The sequence below is a fragment of the Elephantulus edwardii genome, unplaced genomic scaffold, assembly GCF_000299155.1.
Source record: "Elephantulus edwardii isolate Elephantulus edwardi_28Jun2011 unplaced genomic scaffold, EleEdw1.0 scaffold00098, whole genome shotgun sequence".
In the NCBI taxonomy this organism is placed as follows: Eukaryota; Metazoa; Chordata; class Mammalia; order Macroscelidea; family Macroscelididae; genus Elephantulus; species Elephantulus edwardii.
In genome coordinates, this window is record NW_006399848.1 from 6,904,323 (window position 1) to 6,931,599 (window position 27,277).

At 39.4% G+C, this 27,277-nt stretch overlaps 1 protein-coding gene across 1 annotated transcript in view; it reads right to left on the reverse strand.

The window, feature by feature from the left end:
- Nucleotides 1–19,443: 19,443 nt before the first annotated feature.
- KRIT1 (KRIT1, ankyrin repeat containing) overlaps nt 19,444–27,277 on the reverse strand; it is a 50,161-nt gene continuing 42,327 nt past the window's right edge. The window contains exons 14-16 of the mRNA XM_006891464.1: nt 25,466–25,672; nt 20,722–20,838; nt 19,444–19,583 (exon numbers count right to left, since the gene is read on the reverse strand). Coding sequence (XP_006891526.1) covers nt 19,515–19,583; nt 20,722–20,838; nt 25,466–25,672 — 393 coding nt within the window. The 3' untranslated portion in view covers nt 19,444–19,514. The remainder of the gene's footprint in view (nt 19,584–20,721; nt 20,839–25,465; nt 25,673–27,277) is intronic.

The following is a 27,277-nucleotide window of genomic DNA, read 5'->3' on the forward strand; positions in this document are numbered from 1 at the left end:
TATTATGCTAAGTGGAATAAGTCAATCACAACAGGACTAATATTGTATAAGACTTTTATAATCGTCTAAGATATTTTTTAGAAGACTACCACTATAGAAGTATAGCCAGCTTGCTCCTTGGAGGCAAAGATAATTATGGTTCATCTCACATATTTTGGACAAGGTGGAGAGTCAGCATAAGAGAGGAAGTTGTTGTTGTTATGTGCCGTGGAGTCGCTTGCAACTCATAGTGACCCTATGTACAACAGCCCTAAGCTCTGCTCTGTCCTGGGCCAATCTCACTGTCTCCGACATACTCATCCCGATTACCCCAGTCACTGAATCAGTCCACCTCATAGAGGGCCTTCCCCTCCTGTGCCTGCCCTCCACCCTCTCAAGCATGATGTCCCTCTCCAAGGACCTATCCCTCCTTACAACATGACCAAAGTATGTCAGACGAAGCTTCAGAATCCTTGCCTCCAAGGAGCAGTCTGCTTTAACCCTCTCCAGGATGAATCTGTTTGTTTTCTTCGCAGTCCATGGCACCCTCAGCACTCTTCTCCAACACCAAAGCTCAAAAGTATCAATTCTCCTTCTATCCTCCCTGGTCATTGTCCAGCTCTCTGACGCATAACAAGTGATTGCAAAGACCATGGCCTGTACCAGACGCACCTTAGTCTCCAGAGACACACCGTTGCTCTTGAGTTCTTTAGAGAGGTCCCTAACAGCAGCTGTTCCCATGGCAACACGTCTTTTAATTTCCTGGCTGCTGGTGCCAAGAGTGTTGATTGTGGAGCCAAGCAAACTAAAGCTGTGAACAATCTCAATCTCTTCACCATCCATCCTGATGCTGTCAATTGGTCCAGTGGTGAGAATCTTTGTCTTCTTGACATTGAGCCTCAATCCATATGGAAGGCTGCAGTCCCTGACCCTCAGCAGCAAGCGCTTCAGGTCCTCCCCAGTTTCAGCAAGCAGGGTTATGTCATCTGCATAACGCAGATTGTTTATAGATCTTCCACCAATCCTGATGCCACATTTCTCCTCATAGAGCCCAGCCTCCCAGATGATCTGTTCTGCATACAGGTTGAAAAGGTATGGAGATAGGACACATCTCTGGCATATGCCCTTCCCAATTTTGAACCATGCAGTGTTCCCTTGCTCTGTTCTGAAGACTGCCTCCTGGTCCAAGTATAGGTTTCGCATTAGCACGATCAAGTGTTCTGGGATTCCCATTCTTCTCAGAGTCAGCCACAGTTTGTTATGATTCACACAGTCAAATGCCTTTGCATACTTGATGAAGCACAGATAGACATTCCTCTGGGACTCCCTGCTTTTAGCCAATATCCATCTAACATTAGCTACAATATCCCTAGTACCACCACCCCTTCTAAACCCAGCCTGGACTTCTGGCAGTTCTCTGCTGATGTGTTGTTCCAGTCATTTTTGGATAATCTTCAGCAGAATCTTGCTTGCGTGTAAAATCAACAATATTGTTCTATAGTTTCCACACCTTTCTTTGGAATGGGAACAAATATAGATCTCTTCCAGTCATTTGGCCGGGTGTTTGTTCTCCAGATTTCTTGACACAACCTGGTGAGAATCAGTTAGCTGAAATAATGTCAACTGGTATACCATCTATTCCTGGGGCCTTATTTTTTGCTGTTTATTTCAAAGCAGCTTGAACTTCTTCGTTCATCACCATAGGCTCTTGCTCATATGTTGTTTCATTAAATATTTCTGTGTCTGCTAATTTCTTTCGATACAATGCCTCAGTATATTTTTTCCATCTTCTTTTGATACCTTCTGGATCATTTAATATGCTGCCTAAAGCATCCTTGATTATAGCTCCTCGAGGTTTGAATTTGTTCTTCAGTTCCTTGAGATTAAGAAATGCTGAGCAAGAGGAAGACTCTTACCAAATGAATTTTCATAGTGACTGCTGCAATGGGTTCAAGTGTATTAAAAGTGATGATGACAAAGGAAAGGTCTGTTGTTCGTAGTGTCACTATGAGTCATACTCAACTCAAAGGCACCTAACAAGAACTACTGTGCAAAGTCAAGAGATTTGTGCACAGAAAGAAACATTCTTTGATAGTTACCAGGGATAAGAGAAGGAGAGAAGGAAAATCACTAACTAGATTTGTATCAACTTGAGTGAAGAGAAAAGAGAGATCAGCACACCACCAAGGCAAAGGAAATCACTGGGAATCATGCAAGAATAAAAGGTAGCAATGGTAAATACTATTATATATACGATCCTGTAACAACAAACAGTAATTTACCAGTGGACACACAAGTAGATGTGTAAATGTGATGTAGATGTGAGACAGCATTTGACAGTATGTCCATAATAATAGACAGGTTTGGCAGAGGATGTTTCTACACACATATATTTATATAAGCTGCGAATATATTTGTAGAGCATTCAGGCAGCAATGTTACACAAATTACTATAATCAAATACTTTGAGGGACTAAGGCTCTAGGTTTATGGCTTAGTATCATATTTTAAGGGGTAGCTTGATCAACTGTAAAGATAACTTTCCATATCGTACTTTGATGAGTAGTAAATGTGGTCTTAACATCTTAAAAGTTGTCATATAAGATACAAGTATTGGTCTCTTCCTATCTGGATCAAGAAAGAGTAAAGAAGAGCAAAAATTTAAGGAAACAATTGAGCCTGGAAGAATTAGGAATATGTAGTCATCAGTACTGACTGCTCTAGTTGAGATCTTAATAGACAAAAGCGAGAGGGGAAAAAAACTGTAGAACAAAATTTAAATCATAAAAAAAAAATCAGACTTCCTGGTCTGATTGAAATGAATGAAATCCCCCAAGACTACAGTCCTTAGACATCTCTCAAACCTGGAACTGAACCAACTCCCTGAGATTATCTTTCAGCCAGTTGACTAGGCCTATAAAGTGAACAAAAACAGTAATAACAAATGTGCTTATATTGATTGACTTGTTTTCTTTACACTTTTACATAAACCACAATAAAACAACAACAAACCAACACCGTAGTGTATCACTATCTTTTATATTGTTGCTGTGTACTATCAGTTAGAACTGAACCATAGTTGACCCTTCAGTAGGTTTTCAGAGGCAAAAAATCCCATGGGAGAAGATTGCCCATCTTTCTCCCATGGAGCAGCTGGTGGATTTGTGTTGCATGCATTTGGGATTACAGAGCAGTTTCTTATCATTTGATCACAAGAGTTTTCTTACATAGCTTATTTATTTCAGGATCATTTCGTTAATCTTGTTTGTCTTTCAACTAAATTAAAGTTACAGATTAATTTGAGGAAAAATATTATATTTATGATATTGCTTTCCTATTTAATATTATAATTTTTATTTCTATTGGGAATGGGATACATATTTTTATGTCTTAAAATATATAGAAAAAAATACCAATTTTTTTACAGATAAATAATGATTTTACTAGGATACTTATTTAGCTCAGTATATCCAATGTGTTATCATTTCAGCAATCAATCAGTATAAAAACATTATGAGGTGCTTTATATTCTTTTTTATTAAGTCTACAAAATATGATGTCTATTTTACATTTACAGCATGTTTTATTTTTAATTAATTTAAATGAAAGTTTACAGAGACTTAGGGTTTCCATTAATTCATTGTTGCATTTTTTCCCTGCCCATCCCCTCCCCCCATTCACTCTTTTCTTTAAAAAGTAAAAAAAAATTCTATCATTGTTATACAATCCCTCCCCCCAAGTCCACTCGACTGTGCAGCCTTCATTCTGGACTCCTGTGAGAAAAAAAAATACTATTTTTTAAATGCTTATCTGGCTGGGCTTTTTTATTAATTCTAATAATGTACACATTTGCTCAGATTACTCTTTCTGTCCAGTTTTACAATACTTGCTTATTTTTATTGCCTTAATGAATTCCTTAAGCCTTCTGTTACTCTGTACATACATGAAACCTTGGGAATGCTATAGGTTGTTCTATTCTGCCTGCCTGCAAGGTTACTATATGTCAAGATCATATTAACAGCAAGGGGTTTGATTTTGAGGTTTTGGTACAATATACTGTAGTGGGATGATTGCAGCTCTGTCTTGTTCCTTTAGCTGTTTCCCATGAAATTAAAAAATATATGCTACTATTATGTTGTTGCTGTGTGCCATTGAGTCAGAACCAATTCATAAACAACCCTCCAACGAGTTTTCAGAGTTTTTTATTTGGTAAGATCAGAAGGGCTTGGACCTTTGCAGCGCACCTTCTTCTTTCTCCTTCCAGTAATTGTCTGATATTTACAGAAATATGTGTGCTTTCACCTGCTGTCTTCCATAGCAAGATCTCATATCTGTTAGAGGAGGCCATGACTGTCCAGCTTCATAATGGCACGGTATGTAAAATTCAGGGGTGAAGCAGTACAAGTCCTCTTGGCTGGAGACCAAAGCCATTTCCCCCCTGATGGCTTTATTAATAAAAACCAAAACTCAAACCAAACCCACTGTCAGTTCCAACTCACAGTCACACTCTTGAGGGCTTCTAAGGCTATAAATTATTTTTTCATTGTAAAACAAAAATATTATTCCTTTAGAATATTTAAATTAGAGAACAGGCACTAGATGTTAGAGATTGTGATACTCTGATATCCTAAGTTTTAAAAATCACATTATATGAATATGGGTATTAGAGATTCAAAGGCTTGGAATGCTGCTTAGGCTGCTACTTAGAGCAGTGATTCTCAGATTTGACATGCACCAGAACCAATTGAAAGGCTTCTTAAAACAGATTGCTGTAGATCTCAATGGGAGCAGGCTGCCTTCTCTTTCTCCCCTGGCGTGGCTGGGGGTTCCAGACCTTGCACCATGCACCAGGCTTCTGTATCAGTAACAAAGAGTGATATTTTGTCCACCGGCTGTTTGACTACATTTAATAAAACAGAACGGGGTGGGGCATTGGGGGGAAGGGGTTTTATTCATTGAGGGAATTCTGGTAGCCTAGTGGGTAAGAAGCTGAACTGCTCCCTAAAGGCAGGCTGTTCAAATCCACCAGATGCTCCATGGGAGGCACTCACTCACTCATTCACTCACTCATTGGCCTTGAGTTAGAACCCACACATAGCTGACACTCCAGTAGGTTTTCAGAGGCTGTAAATGACATAGGGAGAGAATGCTTATCTTTCTTCTGAGGAGCAGCTGGCGGATTTGAACCACTTGACTTTTGTAGTGACTTCTTCAACTGACATTACTCCCCTAGTGTACATGGGATTGTGATCCTGAGGGGTCATTGCAACTAATGGCAGTTGTCTGGCAGCATTTGGTTGCTTTTCTACAAACACAGCTCATTTTAAATATTGTAGGATTTGTTTAAAAGGTGTGCACCGGCCTGGGTGTGTGTGAATGCTTACCATTTTGACCCTAAATCTAGTATTGGAGGAGAGAATGAGATAAAGATGGGATCTTCCAATCTATTGGTTTATCAGATCACATGAACCAATGGCTGTGGACAGAAGCTGGAACAAAGCTGTTTATTTTAGCACTCCTAGAACCAGAGGTGAGCTTAGCTTTCCCAAATCACAGGGGTCTCTAAAGAGGAGGTAGAAATATTCAAAGGAAGAGCAGACACTGGAGAAGCAACCATGATGCTCCCTACAGCCACTTATTAAAGATAACCACGGGTACATATTATGGTTGTGTGGGGTTTTTATCCCAATTTGAGATCTTGCAATATACCATCTAGTAGGGTGTTTATATTTAAAGTAAATTAAATACAATTACAATTCAGTGCCTTACTAGCAAAGTGTTCAAAAGCCACATGTAGCTCGACATACTCAAACCTCTTATTGTGCAGTCAGCTTTAACTCCTAGCAGTCGCTGGTGGATCTGAACTGCCAGACATTTCCAGCCTGTGGGTTAATGCACAGCCTGCTATGGAATGTAGTTAGTGCAGACTGAACAGTGCAGCTATTAAGCATTTCTATTAACACTGATTATACATAATGTTGCTATTGTTGTTGTTATGTACTTTCAGGTCATAACTGCCCCTCCAGCAGGTTCTCAAAGGCAGTAAATTATACCAGAGGAGACTGCTCACCTTTTTCCCATGAAGCAGCTGGCAGATTTGAGCCCCGTGTCTTTGGGTTCTCAGCAGAGTTTCGTACTACTAGCCCACCAGAGCTCCCTATTATATCTAATTGTTGTTATTATGTGTCTTTGAGTCGCTTGTGACTCAAGCGACCCTAGGTACAACAGCTTTAAAAACTGCTCTGTCCTGTGCCAGTCTCACTGTCTCCGACACACCCATCCCGATTACAGAATCAATCCACCTCATAGAGGGTCTTCCTCTCCTGCACTGTCCTTCCACCTTCCCAAGTATGTCCCTCTCCAAAGACCTGTCTCTCCTTGCAACATATCCAAAGTATGTTAGACAAAGCCTCAGAATCCTTGCCTCCAAGGAGCAGCCTGGTGTTATTAATCCTCTCCAGGATGAAACTGTTTGTTTTCTTAGCAGTCCACGATATATTCAATACTCTTCTCCAGCACCAGAGCTCAAAGGCATCAATTCTCCTTCTATCCTCCCTAGTCATTGTCCAACTCTCTGACGCATAACAACTGATTGTAAAGACCATGGCCTGTATCAGGCACACCGTAGTCTACAGAGTGACACCATTCCTCTTCAGCACTTTGGAGGGGTTCCTAACAGCAGACTTTCCCATCAAAATATCTTTGAATTTCCTGGCTGATGGTGCCAAGAGTGTTGGCTGTGGAGCCAAGCAAATTAAAGCTGTGAACAATCTCAATCTCTTCCCATCCATCCTAATGCCACCAATTGGTCCAGTGGTGAGAATCTTTGTCTTCTTGATATTGAGCCTCAATCCATATTGAGGGCTGCAGTCCTTGAACCTCTGCAGCAAGCACTTCAGGTCCTCCTCAGTTTCAGCAAGCAGGGTTGTGTCATTGTGTCATCTGCATAATGCAGATTGTTGATGGATCTTCCACCAATCCTGATGCCACATTTCTCATGGAGCCCTGCCTCCCAGATAATCTGTTCTGCATTTCTGCATATAGGTTGAAAAGGTATGGAGATAGGACACATCCATGGCGTATACCCTTCCCAATTTTGAACTATGCACTGTTTCTTTCTCTGTTTTGACGACTGCCTCCTGGTCCAAGTATAGGTTTTGCATTAGCACGATCAAGTGTTCTGGGATTCCCATTCTTCTCAGAGTCAGCTACAGTTTGTTATGATCCACACAGTCAAAAGCCTTTGCATAATCAATGAAACACAGACATTCCTCTGATATTTCCTGCTTTCGGCTAAGATCAATCTAACATTAGCTTCAATGTCCCTAGTACCATGACCCCTTCTAAATCCAGCCTGGACTTCTGGCTGTTCTCTGCTGATGTGCTGTTCTAATCATTTTTTGGATAATCTTCAGCAGAAACTTCCTTGCATGTGAAATCAATGATTATTGTTCTATAATTTTCACACTCTGTTGGGTCACCTTTCTTTGGAATGGGAACAAATATAGATCTCTTCTAGTCAGTTGGCAAAGTTGTTGTTCTCCAGATATCTTGGCACAACTTGGTGAGCACATCCAGAGCAGCATCTGTTAGCTGAAATATGTCAGTTGGTATACCATCTATTCCTGGGGCCTTATTTTTTGCTGTTTCCTTCAAAGCAGCCTGAACTTCTTCCTTCATCACCATAGGCTCTTGCTCATATGTTGTTTCATGAAATTTTTCCATGTCTGCCAATAGCAAATCTTAAATGAAAATATTTTAAATATTTAACATGCAGTGATTATTTTCTTTTATTTCATTTATTTGATCAAATAACAAAAAGAAAAACATTTTGAAAAAGCCAATTTTTCATTAGTGCAACATATCCCAATGAGAAATATGCCACCATTGATTAACTATTTCAATATTGTTAGCCACTAGGATTAGGCCTGATTATATGGTGAAGTGAATTTTTTTGGTTTTTTTAAAAATTTTTTTAAGTGAATGTTTTAATTAGATTTGTAATTGTTTTTTTGGATGGATTCCTAGAAGAGGAATTGTTGTGTCCAAATGCATGAATATTTAAAATATTCATGGCTATAACCCACGATCACTGCATATTAAATATTTAAGCATGTTAATTTGAGACTTCCTATGTGTAATCAGTGATAACAGAAATGCTTACTATCTCCACTGTTCAGTTTGCACTTGTTCCATACGGAAGTCTTGTGTCCAAATGCATGACTATTTTAAAGAACAGCCTTCTTTCTCTTCTCACTCTCTTAAGCACTGAATCTCACTTAACAAATATTGCCAATTTTCCAGGATGAAGCCGATTCAAAATTAGTTTTCATAAACATTAATAAGGTTGAAAAATGATCCAAAAGTAATTTGATACATGTCTGAAAAATATTGTATATCTGGATCACATTTAGGAAGAGGGCTCTGGGCCCGAGGTCCATAAAGAGCTGCACTAACCGATGTCTGATCGTCTGTGTGTCTGTTCTGACTTGATCAAGGAGAGGGGTGAGGGAAACATTCAGCAAATCCTAGCTAATGTAAGCCGCCCTCGGGCCAGTCTTTCATTGGTTTTGTTCAGACATTCCTCTAGGTCTTATAGCCCTGGTGTACAAGTTGCCGTCCAGTGGTCGCTTGTGGTTGCTGTGAGGCTGAACCCTGTGACACAGATGGGTCAAATGCATTAATGGTTGGCTACCCAATGCGGATTGAGAGTGGGGTGGAGCTCCCCGATTAAACAAGCGTGGAAGGAGGAGTGGCATCCACTTCCGTAATAGCTTGCCTCCGGAAACCCTATGAACCTGGAGAGAGGATGAGAGGCACCCAAGCGTCGAGGACTCTCCTTCATAGGGTCGCTATGAGTCGCCTGTGACTCGACGGCACTTGACAACAACAGTTAATGTAAACAATATGATTTGTAAACTTTCACTGAAATGAAAAAGATAAATAAAAAGAAATACTTTTTCTGACAAAGAACAACAAAACATTTCCAGGAGTATGTGGGGGAAAAGATTACTCCCAGAAGTAGGGAGACCCATACATGGCCAAGGAGCCAATTCGAACTCACAGCGACTCTGGGCAGAGTCTTAGCACAGCCTCGCAGTGATTTACTGCCTGGTCTTTCTCACCAATTTTTATCTTTGTTTTACGATCATTGTGCCATAACCAAGTCTCCCACCTACCCCCTGCCGTAGAGTCCATCTGGGCTTATGGAGACACTTGATCGGTTCTTCAAGGCTGTAAATGTTAACGTAAGAGGGAGGATAGAAAAGGGGAAAGAAGCGAACCTGGCCTTGGCTCAGAGGGCAGCAGATCTGCATCCCCTGGAGGTTCCCAGTGTCGGCTGGTTGGTGAGGCCGCAGGGGGCTCGCGCGGAGAGCCGGACTGGCGCGGGCTTTGGGGGCCCTGCGTTTGTGAGCTGTCCCTTGGTCACAATAGTGACAGGCGGAGAGGCTTTGGAGCCTAACCCAACAATCCTCCGAGGATGGATAGATTTCTGTCGCCGCATGTGCGTACAGTGCTTGTTGGAGAACACGCGTTAAAGTCCTTGACTTGAGCATTAGGGTATGGGGGAGGATTTGAAAACTCCATGTTCTTTGTTAGGTGCCTTCAAGTCCACTTCAATCTTAGGGACCCTGTGAACAAAGCATCTGAACCTAGTCCTCTCCTGTATCATCCTTAAAGCCTCTGCTATAATTAAACCCATTGTTACACTCTATCATTTCGTTGAGGGTCTACCTCTCTGTTGCCAGCCCTCCACCTTCCCAACCCATGGGTCCCCGGAAGTTCAGACAGAATTGATCAGAGAAGCCTGGGACCTCGGATTCTCTAGAGCAGCCAGAACAGACAACTACTGGCTCAGGCCTTGACCTGCAAAGGTTTTCAGGCTAGTGAGCTTCACTCCCAGCTTGTGTGGATAGGTTAAGTACCCAGGTGCTTCTTTATCTTGCCGTCGGGTTTGGAAGAGGGATAAGCTGCAAGACTACATGGAGAGCAAGGACGGTACTGAATGGATTGAGAAATTGTAGTTGAGACTGGAGAGCAGCATGCTGTATGAACTACCTTAGTTCCACAAGGACAAATCCTATACAAGACCAGTATTGTAAAAATAGAAGGATAAACTAATAAAACATGTATGAGGACCCAAAGGGGGTAGGGGTGGGAGCAGAGGGATGATGATGAGTAGGGGAAACAGAGTTGCACTGTTTGGTGGGAGGAGGGGGATAAAGGGAATGGAAAAGGTAAGGACCTGAAAAGACAGGGTAATGGTGGGCAAAGTCCAACAGTGATAAAACATGTTTGTTGAATGGGACTGGACGACTCAGCTCATCACGTTAAACCAAATCACCTCACGTAGTCCGACCTACCTTTTCTCTGGCACCAAGATCTCGTTCTTCAGGTAAGGCTGGCTCCCAAACCACCAAAAAGGTGAAGGTGGGGCATTAGAAGCTCTGGAATAAACAACACATGCTCTTCCTCCAGAAGTGGGGATTGTACCTTGCTTTAAAAGAATTTTTCCTTTTAGAGACAAGGAAGGATTGGAGATTGAGAGGAATTTCCCAAAGATACTGAGAATGAATGCAGGGGAAGGGAGGTGACTGATGTGACTCCACCACATTTATTCAGATATAACAGGGTAAGTCAAAGCTACAGAAAGCAAAAAGAACTTTTCTAAGAAACACAAATGGGGATTATACACATGGGCCTCACCTGATGGCCTACCCAAGAATCAGATTGATTGAATCTGTAGGGAAAAATCATCAGCTGTGAAAACTAGGCCAGGTACTGATGGTGGAACAGATCATCAACTACTCGTATGCAAATTCAAAATGAAGCTAAAGAAGGTTAAGTCAAATCCACAAGAACTAAAGTTTAACCTTGAATCTATCCCTCTTAAATTTAAAGACCACCTCAGGAACAGGTTTGAGGCCTTGAATACTAATGGGCTAAGACCAGAGGGGCTGTGGGAGGATATAAAGAACATCATCCATGAAGGATGCAAAACGTCATTACAAAGAAGGAGGAAGAAGAGAAGATGAAGAAAAATGTCAGAAGAAACTCTGAATACTGCTGAGAAGCTAAAGCAAAGGGAAAAAATAAAGATGCTAAGTTGCTGAACAGAAGATTTCAAAGGGCAGCAAGGGAAGACAAAGTACTATAATGAAATATGCAAAAACCTGGAGTCAAAAAAAAAAGAGGGCTGAACTCACCAGATATTTCTTAAGCTGAATGACAAATTCAAGCCTTGAGCTCCATACTTAAAGATACTGTAAGCAGAATGTTGAATGACCCAAAAAGGATTAAAAGAAGATGGAAGGAATGCACAGAGTCACTGTACCAAAAAGAATTGGCTGACACAGAATAATTTCATGAAACAACATATGATCAAGAGGCAATGGTGAGGGAGGTCTGGTGGCAAAAAGCTGCACTGCAATCCCAGAGGTGTGTGGTTCAAATTCACCAGATGCTCTGCTGGAGAAGGAGGGACAATCTCCTCCTGTACCAGTCAGATTGGATTTGATGGTACATGCGATAAAAACAAACAAACAAACAAACAAACAAACAAACAAAAAAGACGCAATTGTGATGAAGGAGGAAGTTCAAGCTACTCTGAAAGAACTGGCAAAAAACAAGGCCCTTAAGTGCAACAATGAATGAATGGAAATCCAAAGTCTCTGTAAATTTTCAGTGAAATTAATAATAAATTTTAAAAAAGGAAGTAAAAAACAAACAAACAAACAAAACCCAAACACCAAAACCACAAAACCAAGACCCCAGGAATTGTTGGAATACCAATTGATGTATTTCAACAATAGATGCTGACCTGGATATACTAAGTTGTGCCAAGAAATCTGGAGGACAACTACTTGGCCAATTAACTAAAAGAGATTCATATTTATTTCCATTCCAAAGAAAGGTGATCCAACAGTGTTGAAATTCTTGAACACCACCATTAATATCACATGCAAACAAGATCCTGCTGAAGAATATCCAGAAGCAACTGAACAGTACATCGACAGAACTGTCAGATGTACAGGCTAGGTTTAGACAAACTGTGGCACTAGTGACATTATAGCCAATGTTAGATGGATCTTAACTGAAAGCAGAGCGTACCAGAGAAATGTTTCATTGACTATGCAAAATTATTTGACTGTGTGAATCACAACAAATTGTGGCTAACCTTGAAAAGAATGGGAATCCCAGAACACTTGATAGTGCTTAAGCAAAACCTATTCTTGGACCAGGAGGCAGTCATCATAACAGAGCAAGGGAACACTGCATGGTTCAAAATCAGGAACTGTATACACCAGGGATGCATTCTATCTTCATACCGTTTCAATATATATACACACACACACACGGAACAAATCATTCGGGAGGCGGGGCTTTATGAGGAGGAACGTGAATCAAGATTGGAGGAGATTCATCAACCTGTGCTATGCAGATGACGTAACCTTGCTGGCCAAAACTGAGGAGGACCTGAGGCATTTGCTGCAGAAGGTCAAGGACTGCAGCCTTTAGTATGGATTGAAATTCAACATCAAGAAAACAAAGAATCTCACCACTGGGCCAATTGTCAGCTTCATGATTGAAGAAGAGATTAGGATTGTTAACAGCTTCAGCTTTCTTCTCTCCACAATCAACACTTGTGGTACCAGCAGTCAGGATTAGGAAAATCTGTTGTTAGGGATTTCTCCATTGTGCTAAAGAGCAAAGATGTCAGTCTAGAGACAAAGGTGCACCTGATCCAAGCCATGGTATTTGCAATTACTTGTTATGCATCAGAGAGCTGGCAATGAGAAGACTGATGCCTTTGAGCTGTGGTGCTGGAGGAGTACAGAATATACCACAGACTGCCAGGAGAAAAAACAAGTCAGTCGTGGAGTGGGGGAAACCAGGATACTCCTTGGGGGCAAAAGACTTTGATGTTCTATCTCACATACTTAGGGCCTGGAAGAACCAGTCTTTGGAGAGACACAATGCTTGGAAGGGTGGAAGGATAATGCAGTAGAGGAAGGCCCTGATAGGATGGATGGACTCAGTGTCTTGGGTCATGGGGCCGTGTTGGAGACAATAAAATTGGCTGAAGATAGAATAGGGTTTAGAATTGTTGTACATATAGGTTCACTGAGTCACAAAAGACTCAATAACAACACAGGCACCTAACAGCAACAACACAGAGAACTACAGAGTCTAAATGTAGTCTTAGCCCAATAATACAATAAAAACATGGTGTTTATCAGAAAAATGGGTACTATTTATAGAATATGAAGCTATAGAGCTTTAAAAAAGTGCAAGTAGAAATTTTAAAATGATTTTGCTAAGTTTGTTTATACTAATATCTAAAACATAGCACAACACAATAAGCCAGTATGAATTTTACTGACATTTAAAAGAATTCTTAAGAAGTGCCACTTGGAGCCCTTCACATGTTGTGATGAAAAAGAGAAATACTTATCACTATCCAGATTCGTAAGTGAATGTTTATAATATCCCTGGAGTTTAATGTGCTATTACCCACAGAATCCTCTGCAAGGTAGGGAGCTTTACTATGCTGGGAGTAGGGGGCCTCTTGTTTAATACCTGGCTGCTGCAGGACTAGTGAAGAGTCATGTTATCCCTTACATGGCGGATGCTACCAATCCACAATTTTTTATCCATGTTGTTGCCAGGTGCTAGTTGAGTCTGTAACTCATAGTGATCCTTTGAACAGAGGACCTGAACCCTGCCCTATCCTGTACCATCCTCATCATCCTTAGTATCCATCGCCTGTCATTTTCAAATTGTCCTAGTGTATAAACTCTCATCATCATGACTAGCAAATTTCAATTGGGAATTTAAAGTTGAATAAAAAAGATTAAATTTAATAGAATTTATGAAAAGCTGGGAAATTCCTTTTTCTGTATCAATGCCATATGTTGTTGTTATGTGCCTTCGAGTCGCTTGCGACTCATAGCGACCCTATGTACAACAGCCCTAAACCCTGCTCTATCCTGTGCCAATCGCATTGCCTCTGACACACCCATCCTGATTACCCCAGTCACTCAATCAATCCACCTCATAGAGGGTCTTCCTCTCCTGCACTGTCCTTCCACCTTCCCAAGTATGTCCCTCTCCAAAGACCTGTCTCTCCTTGCAACATGTTCAAAGTATGTCAGACGAAGCCCCAGAATCCTTGCCTCCAAGGAGTAGCCTGGTTTAACCCTCTCTAGGATGAATCTGTTTTCTTGGCAGTTCATGGTACATTCAATACTCTTCTCAAGCACCACAGCTCAAAGGCGTCAATTCTCCTTCTGTCCTCCCTAGTCATTGTCCAGCTCTCTGATGCATAACAAGCGATTGCAAAGACCATGGCCTGTATCAGGCGCACCTTCGTATCCAAAGAGACACTGTTGCTCCTGAGTACTTTAGAGAGGTCGCTAACAGCAGACTTTCCCATCGCAATACATTTTTTGATTTCCTGGCTGCTGGTGCCAAGAGCATTGACCGTGGAGCCGAGCAAACTGCAGCTGTGAACAATCTCAATCTCTTCGCCATCCATCCTGATGCTACCGATTGGTGGTGAGAATCTTTGTCTTCTTGACATTGAGCCTCAGTCCATACTGAAGGCTGCAGTCCTTTACCCTCTGCAGTAAGTGCATGAGGTCCTCCTCAGTTTCATCGAGCAAGGTTGTGTCATCTGCAAAACACAGACTGTTGATAGATCTTCCAATCCTAACGCCACGTGTCTCCTCATAGAGCCCAGCCTCTCGGATAATCTGCTCTGCATACAGGTTGAAAAGGTATGGAGATAGGACACATCCCTGGTGCACACCCTTCCCAATTTTGAACCATGCAGTGTTGCCCTGCTCTGACGACTGCCTCTGGGTCCAAGTAGAGTCAGAAAATCAAAAGGGCCAAACTAGTTCAGCATTTCTTAAGTTCAAGGAACTGAAGAACAAATTCAAACCTTGAGTTGCTACAATCAAGGATGCTTTAGGCAGAATGTTAAATGATCCAGGGGGTATCAAAAGAAGATGGAAGGAATATACTGAGTCATTGTATAGAAAGGAATCGGCAGATACAGAAGAATTTAATGAAATAACATTTGAGCAAGAGCCTATGGTGATGAAGGCAGAAGTTCAAGCTGCTTTGAAGGAAATAGCAAAAAATAAGACCCCAGGAATAGATGGTATACCAATTGACATATTTCAGCTAATAGATGCTGCCCTGGATGAGCTCACCAAGCTGTGCCAAGAAATCTGGAGAACAACCACTTGGCCAATTGACTGGAAGAGATCGATACTTGTTCCTATCCCAAAGAAGGGTGACCCAACTGAGTGTGGAAACTACAGAACAATAGCATTGATTTCACATGCAAGCAAGATTCTACTGAAGATTATCCAAAAACGACTGGAACAGTACATCAGCAGAGAACTGCCAGAAGTCCAGGCTGGGTTTAGAAGGGGTCGTGTTACTAGGGATATTGTAGCCGATGTTAGATGGATCTTAGCTGAAAGCAGAGAATACCAGAAGAATGTCTATCTGTGTTTCATTGATTATGCAAAGGCATTTGACTGTGTGGTGGATCATAACAATGCCATATACATAGCATTTTAATAAGCTGTTTTGTGGAATGAGTATAAGTAGTCATGTTGGAAAACATGGGCTTAGTGACATAAATGAGGCTGGAAATTGAATGACTGAATTTTGTACTTACAATGATTTATTCATTGCAGATACTGTTTTTGAAAGACACAAATGATGACTTTACACAAGGATCTCATCTGATGGGCTGCACAGGAGTCAGATTTACTGTATTTGCGGAGGAATAATTGGATAAGCTCAAGATAGGCAATCAAAACTGTTAGGGGTGGACTGTGGGTCAGATCATTAATTACTCATATGCAAGTTCAAATTGAGGTTGAAGAAAATAAGTCCACAAGAATCAAGATAGGATCTTCAATCAATTTCATCTGAATTTCAGGATCACCTTAGGAACAGGTCTGAAGCACTGATCACTAATGATTGAAGACCAGATGATTTGTGGGATGATATCATCCATGAAGAAAGCAAAATGTCATTACAAAAATAGAGGAGAAAGGAAAAATCAAAATGGATGGCGGAAAAGACTCTAGAAATTGCACTGGATCATCAAAAAGCCAAAACAAAAGGAAAACATGCTGCAGTAAAAGAGATGAACAGATTTCAAAGGCCAAAGCAAAGTAATATAATGGAATGTGCAGAGAGCAGGAATTGGAGAATGAAAAGGGAAGAACTCTGCATTTCTCTAGCTGAGAGAACTGAAAAACAAATTTAAGCCTCGCATCATAATATTCAAAGATGTTACGTGCAGTATATTGAAAAAAGAAATCTTGAAAGCATCAAAAGATGGAGGGAAAACACAGAACAATGTACAGGAAAGAAGTGACACTGAAAAATTTCAGGAAGTACCAGTATGAACAAGAGCCAATGTTAATGAAGGAGGAAGTGGAATCTGCCTTGAAGGCACTGACAAAAAATAAGGCCCCAGGAATCAATGGGATACCAAATTGACTTTTATCAATTAACAGATGTAGCCTTGAATGTATGCACCAGTCTATGCCAAAAAATTTAGAGGACAGTTGTTTGGCAATGGATGGGAAGACATCAATATTTGTTCCAACTGGATGTGGAAACTATTGAAAAACATCATTAATATCACACGCAAGAAAAATACTGCTGAAAAGAATTAAAAAACGGCTTGAAAAATAAATAGGGAACTGCCAAAAGTTCAAGCAGAATTTAAAAGAGGTCATGGCACAAGGGATATCATTGCTGATGTCAGATAGATAGATCTTGGATGAAAGTAAGGCATACCAAAAGAATGTCTATTTGTGCTTTATTGACTATGCAAAGGCATTTGCCTGTCTGGATCATAACAAGTTGTGGCTGACACCAAGAATGGAAGAGCACTTTGAGTTGCTGTTCTAGAGAAGAGTATTGAACATACCATTGACTAACAAGAGAACAGATAGATCTGTCCTACAGAGGGTGAAAACAGACTACTTCTTGGAGTCAAGGATTTTAAAGCTCCATCTCAAATACTTTGGGCACATGGCCAGAAGGGACCAGTCCTTGAAAAAGGACATCACGCTTGGAAAGGTGAAGGGACAGCACAGGAGAGGGAAACCCTAAACGAGATAGACTGACACAGCAACTGGGATAATGCTATTCAGTGTGTGATAAGACAGTGAGATTGGCTCATGATAGAGCAAAGTTCAGTTATTGTACATAGGGTTGTTATGAGTCCCAAGTACTTGATGGAACACACCACCACCACAATCTAGTTATAGTTTTATTACAATCATACATTATGTTTCTTGATTGTTTATTCTCTTGAGCTGTATGTTTGGATTCAATTTCTCAGTTCTACCACTACTGCCTGTATTATGCTTGGCTAGATATTCAACACTCTTTCTCACTTTTCTCATCTGTAAAAAGGGGATAATAGTACAGTATCTATCTCATACTGACTGTGGTAATGACTAAATCAATTAATGTATACAGAAGCATTTCAAACTAACTATGGTCCAGGTATGATGAAGTTGAAGTACCACATAGGTCATTTAGATGCTATTAGTATAACAGGATATTGGAAATCGAGGCCTAGAAATTTTAAAAGGTTGAGGCTAAATTTTTAGGTTTGGGAGTCAAAAAGGTATCTGGCAACAACTTAAGTTACTGAAATGGATCAAAGAGAATACGGTATTATTTAGATTGAATAAAAAATGTCTAGAACAGGCTTCTTGTTGAGACTTGTTTCTCGTTAATCTTAGTAAGGCTTAAACACAGCATCATTAACAATATAAAACCCCCCTCATTTCAATAGTAAATAATGTATACTAAAATAATCTGAAATTTGTAGGACAGCTTTTTTTTTTAGATTGGAAAGAAATAGCTCCTAGCAATATCTAGGCACATGTAAAATAAAGATAATGAAACATTTTAAAAAATGGTATGCAAGAACCTTTATATGATAATGAACAATGATACTCCCATTTGCTTCTAAATAAAACAGAGCCAAAAAGAATATTAGACTGAGGAATTCAGATTTTGTAAAAACTCACTCTAAAATCATAAAAAAGTAAACTCAAGGGCCCCTATAACCAATTTCAACAATGTATAAGAATAAGATAAACTGCTAAGATCCAGTTTTTTCACAAAGTCCAACTGAGCTAGATGTAGATTCAACAGCTAGCTCTAAGAAAGACAATGATATTTATTTGCAGGCTTTTTACAAACACTTAGCAAAATCTTTGTCCTGAGAAAGTGTATCATCTGTGCGGAAAACAAACATCAGTACAGTTCCCTGGATAAGAATTATACCCAAACAAGATCCTTCAAGCACCTTTTATGACACTGTTGTTGTCCGTAGGACAACTTTAAACATGAAATTATATCTCTGAGTATCTTTAGAACATATATTAATAATCATCATCTGTCACTGCATGTCAGCCAACTGAAACTGACTCACAACTGATATTCCTGTGGGTTTTCAGAGGCAGTTAATCGTGCAGGAAAACAGCCAATCCTTCTCTGGGAAAGCATATGTAGTGGACTCAAACTGCATGCTTTTGGGATTGCAGTGCAGCTTCTTACCACCAGAGCTGCACTGGTAAGTCAAGATATTCCTCAAATATGGTATCATTATTCTCCTACATGAAACAACCATATTGTTAGTGACTGATTTATAATGTAAAGGCAAGAGAAACTATTTGAACAAATTATAAAAATACTTCATGTTCTTAGTAAATATTCTTAGCAACTACTACGATCTACAGATTATCATTAAATCTGTGTGCCTATGTGTATGTGTACTTGTGTGCAAGGCAGTTGTGCTTAATTCATTTAATAATCCAATTTCTTACTGGGTCTGAAATGATTTCAATAGAAAAAACCCCCAAGCCCCTTCAAAGCATAAGATTCTTAGGCTCTGCTATTATAGACTGACTGAACATGTGCAGGATAAATCTCTGAAATCCTTATTTTAATAGACAACCCAGGTAATTGTGTTGTAAGACTTGAAAAGTATTCTTTGAGAAAAACTACCGTATCTTACATATTTAAGAGAGATGTTAAAAAAGACATTTAAAAACATTCAAATAACGAAAAACCATTCAAATAACAGTGACACATGATTTAAATGTAGAAAATGCATTATCTTTATTAAAATTACATTAACTTTTTGTATATTTTTACCATCATATTCCTCTCCAAATTCTTTACCATTTACTGAAAATAGCTTTTTATAAAGCTTACTGTTTTGGCGAATATTACATGGGCTATTAATCTAATCTTTTTCTCCCCTGTGTTTCTCTCAAAAAGTAAAATAGCTTATAAGGATAGTATATAAAACTAATTGGTATATTACACACCAAAAATAAGTACAGATTCTGTACAATATAACAGTATACATATACATTCCAAGAGACTAAATGTCTTAATAAAGGCAATATATTAGGTTATCTTTCATGGAAAAAAAAAATCTCTGGCTTAAGTTATCTGTTGCTTTTCTTTCATAAATTTCTTTCAGTGGGCATTAATTGTCCATTTAACTTCATTAACAGTTTTACCACGAGACCAGCCTACAAGGTAAAAAAAAAATTAAAAAAAATACTAACAATACATTAAAAACATATGAGTATGCGTAAAGGACATACATGCCAGTGGCCAGTTCCTTATCAATTTTATTAAAAGGCATTCTGTCATGAAACAGAACAGAGGGAGTATTTACTCAGGTATGGTAGAGATTTAAGAAATGACAGTGCTAGGTGCAGTTAATGGCTCAGACTGAATAATGGTCAAAGGGAGGGGAAGATGAGCTGATAACATGATAGAAGAGATGAAATACAGACCACAACTGAAAGACATAGAAGGAAGAGTATAAATTGAGGAATTTATGAGGGGCATGGGAGAGGAAAAAGAATGTTATAAAATGGTAATTAAGTTATTAAGCTATGTTTTTGGGTTTGCTTGCTAAGAAAGGTCTGTCTCATTTCTTCGTTTGCCAATCTGGAAACTAAGGTACACCTGTTCCAGGCCCATGGTGTTTGCAATTACTTGCTATGCATCAGAGAGCTGGACAATGACTAGGGATGATAGAAGGAGAATTGATGCCTTTGAGCTGTGGTGCTGGAGAAGAGTGTTGAATATACCATAGACTGCTAGGAGAACAAACAGGTTCATCCTAGAGAGGGTGAAACCAGGCTGATCCTTGGAGGCAAAGATTCTGAAGCTCTGTCTGGGCAAGTTGCAAGGAGGGACCAGGTAGCTGTCGGAGGGTGGAGGGACAGCACAAGAGAGGAAGATTCTCAATGAGAATGAATGCTTCAGTGACAGTGTGATTGGGGTGGGGGGTGTAATGGAGGTGGGTGTGTCAGAGACAAGAGTAGTTCAGGATACAGCAGAATTAAGAGCTGTTGTACATAGAGTTGCTTTGAGCCCCAGGTGACTTGATGGCACAGAACAACAATAAAAGTAATTATATTAAAAAAGAAAAACTTACTGCTGCCAAGTCAGTTCTGATAAACACTGAACTTCTAGGACAGAGTAAAACTGCCTTAAGAGGATTCCAAGGTTTGAAGTCTTTATGGAAGCCGGCAAGTGTTTAGCCACTGTGTCACCAATGTTTCTTTCATTAACTATATTAGGTCCATTTAAAAACCAAAGAAGTAATTTTACTAATAACTTATTAAAAGTTTCCAGAAATTGATAAGTACTTACTTGTTTTGTGTGTACTATAAAGCTCATCTTATTTTCCATACTATGGATCTGAAAACATGTATCAGCATCTCCCAACTGCCACATAAAACAACCATACTTAAGACTGATAAGTAAAGCCTGTAACACAATTAGAAATCTTTATTAAAAATCTATTGAAAACACCTATTTTTCTCTTACCAGCATCTATGTTCATCTAGTCAGTCCTAAACATGATTTTGAACATAATACCGAAGCCTAGTTAAAAGTGCCTATAACCTTTAAACACTCTATTGTCCCTCAGCCTACACAGAGCCATAGATGGGGGTACACTCTCAGGACACTGCCTTGACTCATGATGTTTTCTGTATCAGATTTAGAAAAGATTTAAAAATTCTCATTTTATTACTGACATTAAGGAAAATGAAATGTTCTGTGAGCTTTTACTTTATCCATGTTAAGAGTAACTCTGTTCAACTTATCTAGTACATTTCTTTTGAAAACTCACATAATACTGCCAGACCTGAAATTTACATAAATCAAGTAACATGCTGACTTAGGCAATGTAACAAAAAAGAAATATTTATTGTATAAAAAGTGCAACAATGAATGACTGGAAACCCTAAGTCTCTGTAAACTTACATTTAAATTAATAAAAAAAGTAGGAAAAAAGAGAAATATTTATTATAAAAGCAGGCAAAAATTTAAAATTAATACATCTTTATAAAAATCAACTGAGAACTAGTTAAAAACAAATACTAGTAAAAGATGTCAGTCTGGAGACTAAGGTGTGCCTGATACATGTCATGGTCTTTGCAAACACTTGCTATAAATCGGAGAGCTGACAATGACTAGGAATGATAGAAGGAGAATTGATGCCTTTAAGCTGTGGTGTTGGAGAAGAGTATTGACTATACTAGGAAAACAAACAGGTTCATCCTGGAGAGGGTTAAACTAGGCGGCTCCTTGGAGACAAAGATTCTGAAGCTTCATCTGACATACTTTGGACATGTTTCAAGGAGGGACCAGTCCTTGGAGAGGGACATCGTGCTGGGGAGGGTGGAGGGACAGCAGAGGAGAGGAAGACCCTCAAAGATACGGATTGATTCAGTGACTGAGATAATGGGGGTAGGTGTGTTGGAGATGGTGAGATTGGCACAGGATAGGGCTGTTGTACATAGGGTCGCTATGAGTAGCAGGCGACTCGATTGGCACATAACAACAACAAATGCCATATTTAAGAAGTTACATAATATACTCTTCTAATTATTTTTAGTAATTCTCTCATACCAGTAACTTGTGTTTTGTTGCGTGATTATATGCATCCTTTGCATATATATTTACAAAGAATGTTTGCACACCAGCCTTTAAAATTGGCCTTTAAAATGTTTAGAAATTAAGACTATCAAGTGCAATCAAGTCAGCTTGCATCACATTGGCCTTATGTACAAGAGAATGAAACCTTGTTCAAACTTGCTGCCGTCCTCACAATCTCTGCTGTGCTTAAGCCCTTTGTTGTAGTTTTTGGTGTCGGTCCATCTTATTGAAGGTTACCTCATTTTCACTAACTCTCCACTTTTCCAAGCATTTCATTCTCCAGGGATTGGCCACTCCAGATAACATGCCTCAAGTATGTGAGAAGCCTCTCCAACCTTGTTTCTATAAAGCACTTTGGCTGCACTTCTTCCAAGATAGATTTGTTTGTTCTTTTGGCAGTGTATGGTATATTCAATATTCTTTGCCAACATCACAATTCAAAGGCAGTGATTCTTTTTCAGTCTTCCTGAATTATCTACTGAATTATTACCTATCTTTCACATGCGTATGAAACTACTGAAAATATCATGGCTTAGGTCAGGTGCACCTTATTCTTTAAAGTGAGTCTTGCATTAAGACTGTTGAAGACTTATCAACAACCCGAGATATGCAGATGACACAGCTATGCTTGCTGAAAGTGAAGAGTACTCCAAACATTTACTGAAGATAAATCCACTACAGCCCTCAGTACAGATCACACATCAACATAAACAAAACAAAAATGTCACAACTGGAACTGTAAGCAACATCATGATGAATGGGGGCAAGACTGAAGTTGTTAAAGATTTCATTTTCCTTGGCTCCAGTCAACGTCCATAGAAGCTGCAGTCAAGAAATCAAAGTACATATTGCACCGGGCAAATTTGCTAACAAGGACCTCTCTAAAGTGCTCAAAAGCAAAAATGTCACTTTAGAAACATCAGCTTTCCATTATTATAGCAATTTTCATATTATTGGCTAGAAATAGTAAGCCAGGGATATTTTAAAAAATAATGGGTAAGGGCATTTTTAAAGTAAGGGTAAACAGTATACAATTAATTAACAATAGTGTACATTTACATTTAACAATAAGATTATTATCATCTCTTGCTTAAAAGCCAGCTATCTATATTCACATTGGAATATAGAGTTTAACAGATAGAACATGTTAAGAATTTTTGCTCTGCCAATACAAAAATACATGGTTTGAATCTGGCAGCTGCTCTGCAGGACAAAGATGAGCAATCTCCTGTGCAATAAAATGCCTTTGAGAACCTGCTGGAGGGTCAGCTATGAGTTGTTCTGACTTGAGGGTACACAACAACACAACTGAAAAATGGATTCCAGGACTTGTTGTTGTGTATTGTTGAGTTAGAACTGACCCATAGCTGATCCTCAATGGTTATGAAAATCAAGGAATTTTCAGAGGCAGTTAATTGCAAAAGAGGAGATTGTCTATCCTTCTCCTGCAGAGAACCTGGTTAATTCAAACTGTATGCCTTCAGGACTGCAGCACAGCTTCTTGCCACTAGGCCACAGACATATGTATTTACAACACTCACTTAAAATTTAATCCAGAGCCTGAAGACCGTCTATTTATCAGTAAAGCCTCAAAACACTTAATACAGAGGGGGAAAAAATTCTGCAGTTCAGTATTATCCTCTATTATACAGGAGCCAGTCTGCCAACACAAGGAATAAAACTATAAATTTTTAAAAAAAAGTTTTAAAAGGATAATAGGGAGGACATAGTTTTGGAAGAAGGGCCTATATTAATCAAAACAAGGAAATAAAAAATCAACATGTGGTTTTGAATGATCAGTCTGCTATAAAAGGAAAAAGCAGTTCTCATTAGGAGGTACAATGCACAAAGGGTCAAAACTGTTATACGTCATGAAAAGTTTTACATTTAATTGAAGGTATCTGTACAGTGCTCATTCTAGTTTAGTAAGGTCTGTCAAATTCAACCCAGGCAAAGTTGGTAAACTTATGCCAACAATGGGTAAGTGGGCTGTTCTCTTTTGAAAACTGGAAAATGTTTTCATTATGAAGCTTTTATACGCACTACCACTCAGCTGAATCAAATTCCTAGCAACTAACTGTCTATAGGATTTCTAAGGCTGTCAATCTCTGTGGGAAGAAACTATAATACTCCCTTAGAGAGCTTGTGTTTCAGTTACACACCCAAATGCTTAATCTATTGTGCCACCAGGGTTTATAGAGCTTTCAGATGGATAGAAAAACTTTGAGGCTAAATCCTTTTTTAATATTTTATTTCTATAAATAAAAATTTTATACTGCAATAGTATAGAGTTTACAAATAATGCTAATGCTCTTCTGTCTGCTACCGCTATACTGCTTATTTAACTCCAGCAGCTCTGCCAGACAAAAATGTGCAAATTCAAAGCAATTTACAACCTCAAAAATCCAGCAGAGAGTAGTTTCTGAGTTTTGAGTTGTGAGCAATGTGTTTTGAGCCCAGAATATCATTCAGCATATGAAATATTAAGAAACTGCCAAACCCCTATCCATCTGGGACTTCTCATTATCCTGCCTTTGTCCTGCACCCTTCATGGCAGGACTGAGCTGCTGCAAGTGAAGAGAAGGTGCCCTATGGCTGACTGGGTATTACTTTCAGGATTTCTGTTAAATCTTCTGGGGTGGCGTAAGTACATTAACATTCCTGCCTGCTAACTAAAAGTCTGCTAATTCAAATTCACAGAAAGAAAGATGGCAATCTCTTCTAATAAAGATTTACAGCCTGGCTGCCATTCTGTTTGGGGCCAAGACCATCGTCCTAAGTGTTTAAATGTCAGAAAAAGAGATAGGTAAGTGAGGTAAGTGAGGAACAGTTAAAGTTGTCATAAACATTTAGATGTCAGATAATGAGATAGATAAGTGAGGAGGAATAGGTGTATTTTCCTTTTCTTAATCTGTATTTATTTCCTAGTTAAAAAAAATATATATTCTATATTAATTATTAATATTTTATACATTAATATGTTTATGTTGTAAAATATGATGAATGATACTAAATTATACATATAAAAACAGTTAAATGACAAATATTTTGTTGTATTTTTAACCACAATAAAAAGTATTTTTAAGTTTTAACACAGGATATGGTCAAACATTTCCCTTTTATTTCTGTTCCTTTTTCTAAGGCTTCAAGAGGTTCTTAGTTTTCCTCTTTTTATATCAATGACAATAGCATATTATATGGATTAACAACTTGCTTTCACTAAATACAGCTTCAGTATCTTTCTGCACACAAAGTCTTTGTAATTATGTCTGCAAGGTATTCAACATATAAACACATAATTACTATGCCAACTCCTACTGACACCTATTTAGTCTCTCCCAATGTTTTGAAACTGTAAATGAAGAAACCTATATATTCTATTTTTAGATTTTTCACATAGTAGACAATCATGTTTTAGACATTAAATGATGTAATTGGTCAAAAAGTCTACCTTTGTTTCCATGTTGAGAAGATGAAGTCCTTTTATATTCACTCCCACATACACCGGAATTACTTTATGATTGCTGGGGCTTGCCTTTGTAAATATCTGTCCTGTGAAAAAAGCTGCTCCATATGTAGGAATTTCCCAGCAGTTCTGTAAGAACATCCGTTGCAGATGATGCATTTCTTTACTGACACCTTCACTTGTACTGAGATTCTAAAAACAACGTAAAATGTAAGAGTTGTGTGAGAGAAGAGAAAGTGCATTTGATAAATACAGATAGGTCAAATACGAGATTTCTCAAAGTGAAGACTGCTTTTAAAGAAGAATAAAATAGACTGGCATTATCCCAAGAGTACTTTCTGTTTTGAGGTCTTAACATTAGGGTAAGTATAAAAAAGTATGTTGTTGTTTGTTGTTATGTGCCGTCGAGTCACCTGTGACTCATAGCGACCCTATGTACAACAGCCCTAAACTCCGCTCTGTCATGTGCCAATCGCACTGTCTCTGACACTCCCATCCCAATTATCCCAGTCACTGAATCAATCCACCTCATAGAGGGCCTTCCTCTCCTGCGCTGTCCCTCCACCCTCCCAAGCATGATGTCCCTCTCTAAGGACCGGTCTCTCCTCACAACATGTCCAAAGTATGTTAGATGGAGCCTCAGAATCCTTGCCTCCAAGGAGCCACCCGGTTTAACCCTTTCCAGGACAAATCTGTTTGTTTTCCTAGCAGTCCATGGTATTCTCAATACTCTTCTCCAGCACCACAGCTCAAAGGCATCAATTCTCCTTCTATCCTCCTTGGTCACTGTCCAACTCTCTGATGCATAACAGGTGATTGCGAAGACCATGGCCTGTATCAGACGCACCTTAGTCTCCAGAGAGACACCATTGCTCTTCAGTACTTTGGAGAGGTCCCTAACAGCAGACTTTCCCATAGCAATGCGCCTTTTAATTTCCTGGCTGCCGGTGCCAAGACTGTTGACTATGAAGCCAAGCAAACTAAAGCTGTATACAATCTCAATCTCTTCACCATCCATCCTGATGCTGCCAACTGGTCCAGTGGTGAGAATCTTTGTCTTCTTTACATTGAGCCTCAATCCATATTGTAGGCTGCAGTCCTTGACACTCTGCAGCAGGCACTTCAGGTCCTCCTCAATTTCAGCAAGCAGGGTTGTGTCATCCACATAACGCAGACTGTTGATAAATCGTCCACCAATCTTGACCCCACATTTCTCCTCATAGAGCCCAGCCTCCCGGATAATCTGTTCTGCATATAGGTTGAAAAGGTATGGAGATAGGATGCATCCCTGGCGTACGCCCTTCCCAATTTTGAACCATATTGAAGTATAAAAATTATGGTGCTATTTAAGGACCTTTAGAGGTGTACTGCATAGTGTGTGTGTGTCTAATTGAAAGATTGGTGGTTTGAATCCACTAACTATTCGGCAGGGAGCTCTGGTGGCCTAGTGGGTAGGGAGTTGCACTGCCAACCCAAATGCAGGTGGTTTGGATTTACAGTTGCTCTGAGAGAGAGAGATAAGTAATCTCCTGTGTGATTTACTGCCTTGGAAAACACGCTGCAGGGTCAGTTATAAGTTAGTTCCAAAATGACAGCAATAAACAACAGCTACTCAGAGGGGCAAAGATGGGGCATTAAGATTTCCTTCCATTAAGGTTTACAGCTTCAGAAACCTGACAGAGAGTTGCCATGAGTGGTAATCAACACTATGGCAGTAGGTTTGGGTTGGTATCTATCCTATTAGGTTATAAATGCCTCAAGGGCAGAAGAATATGATGTATTTTTTAACAAACAAAC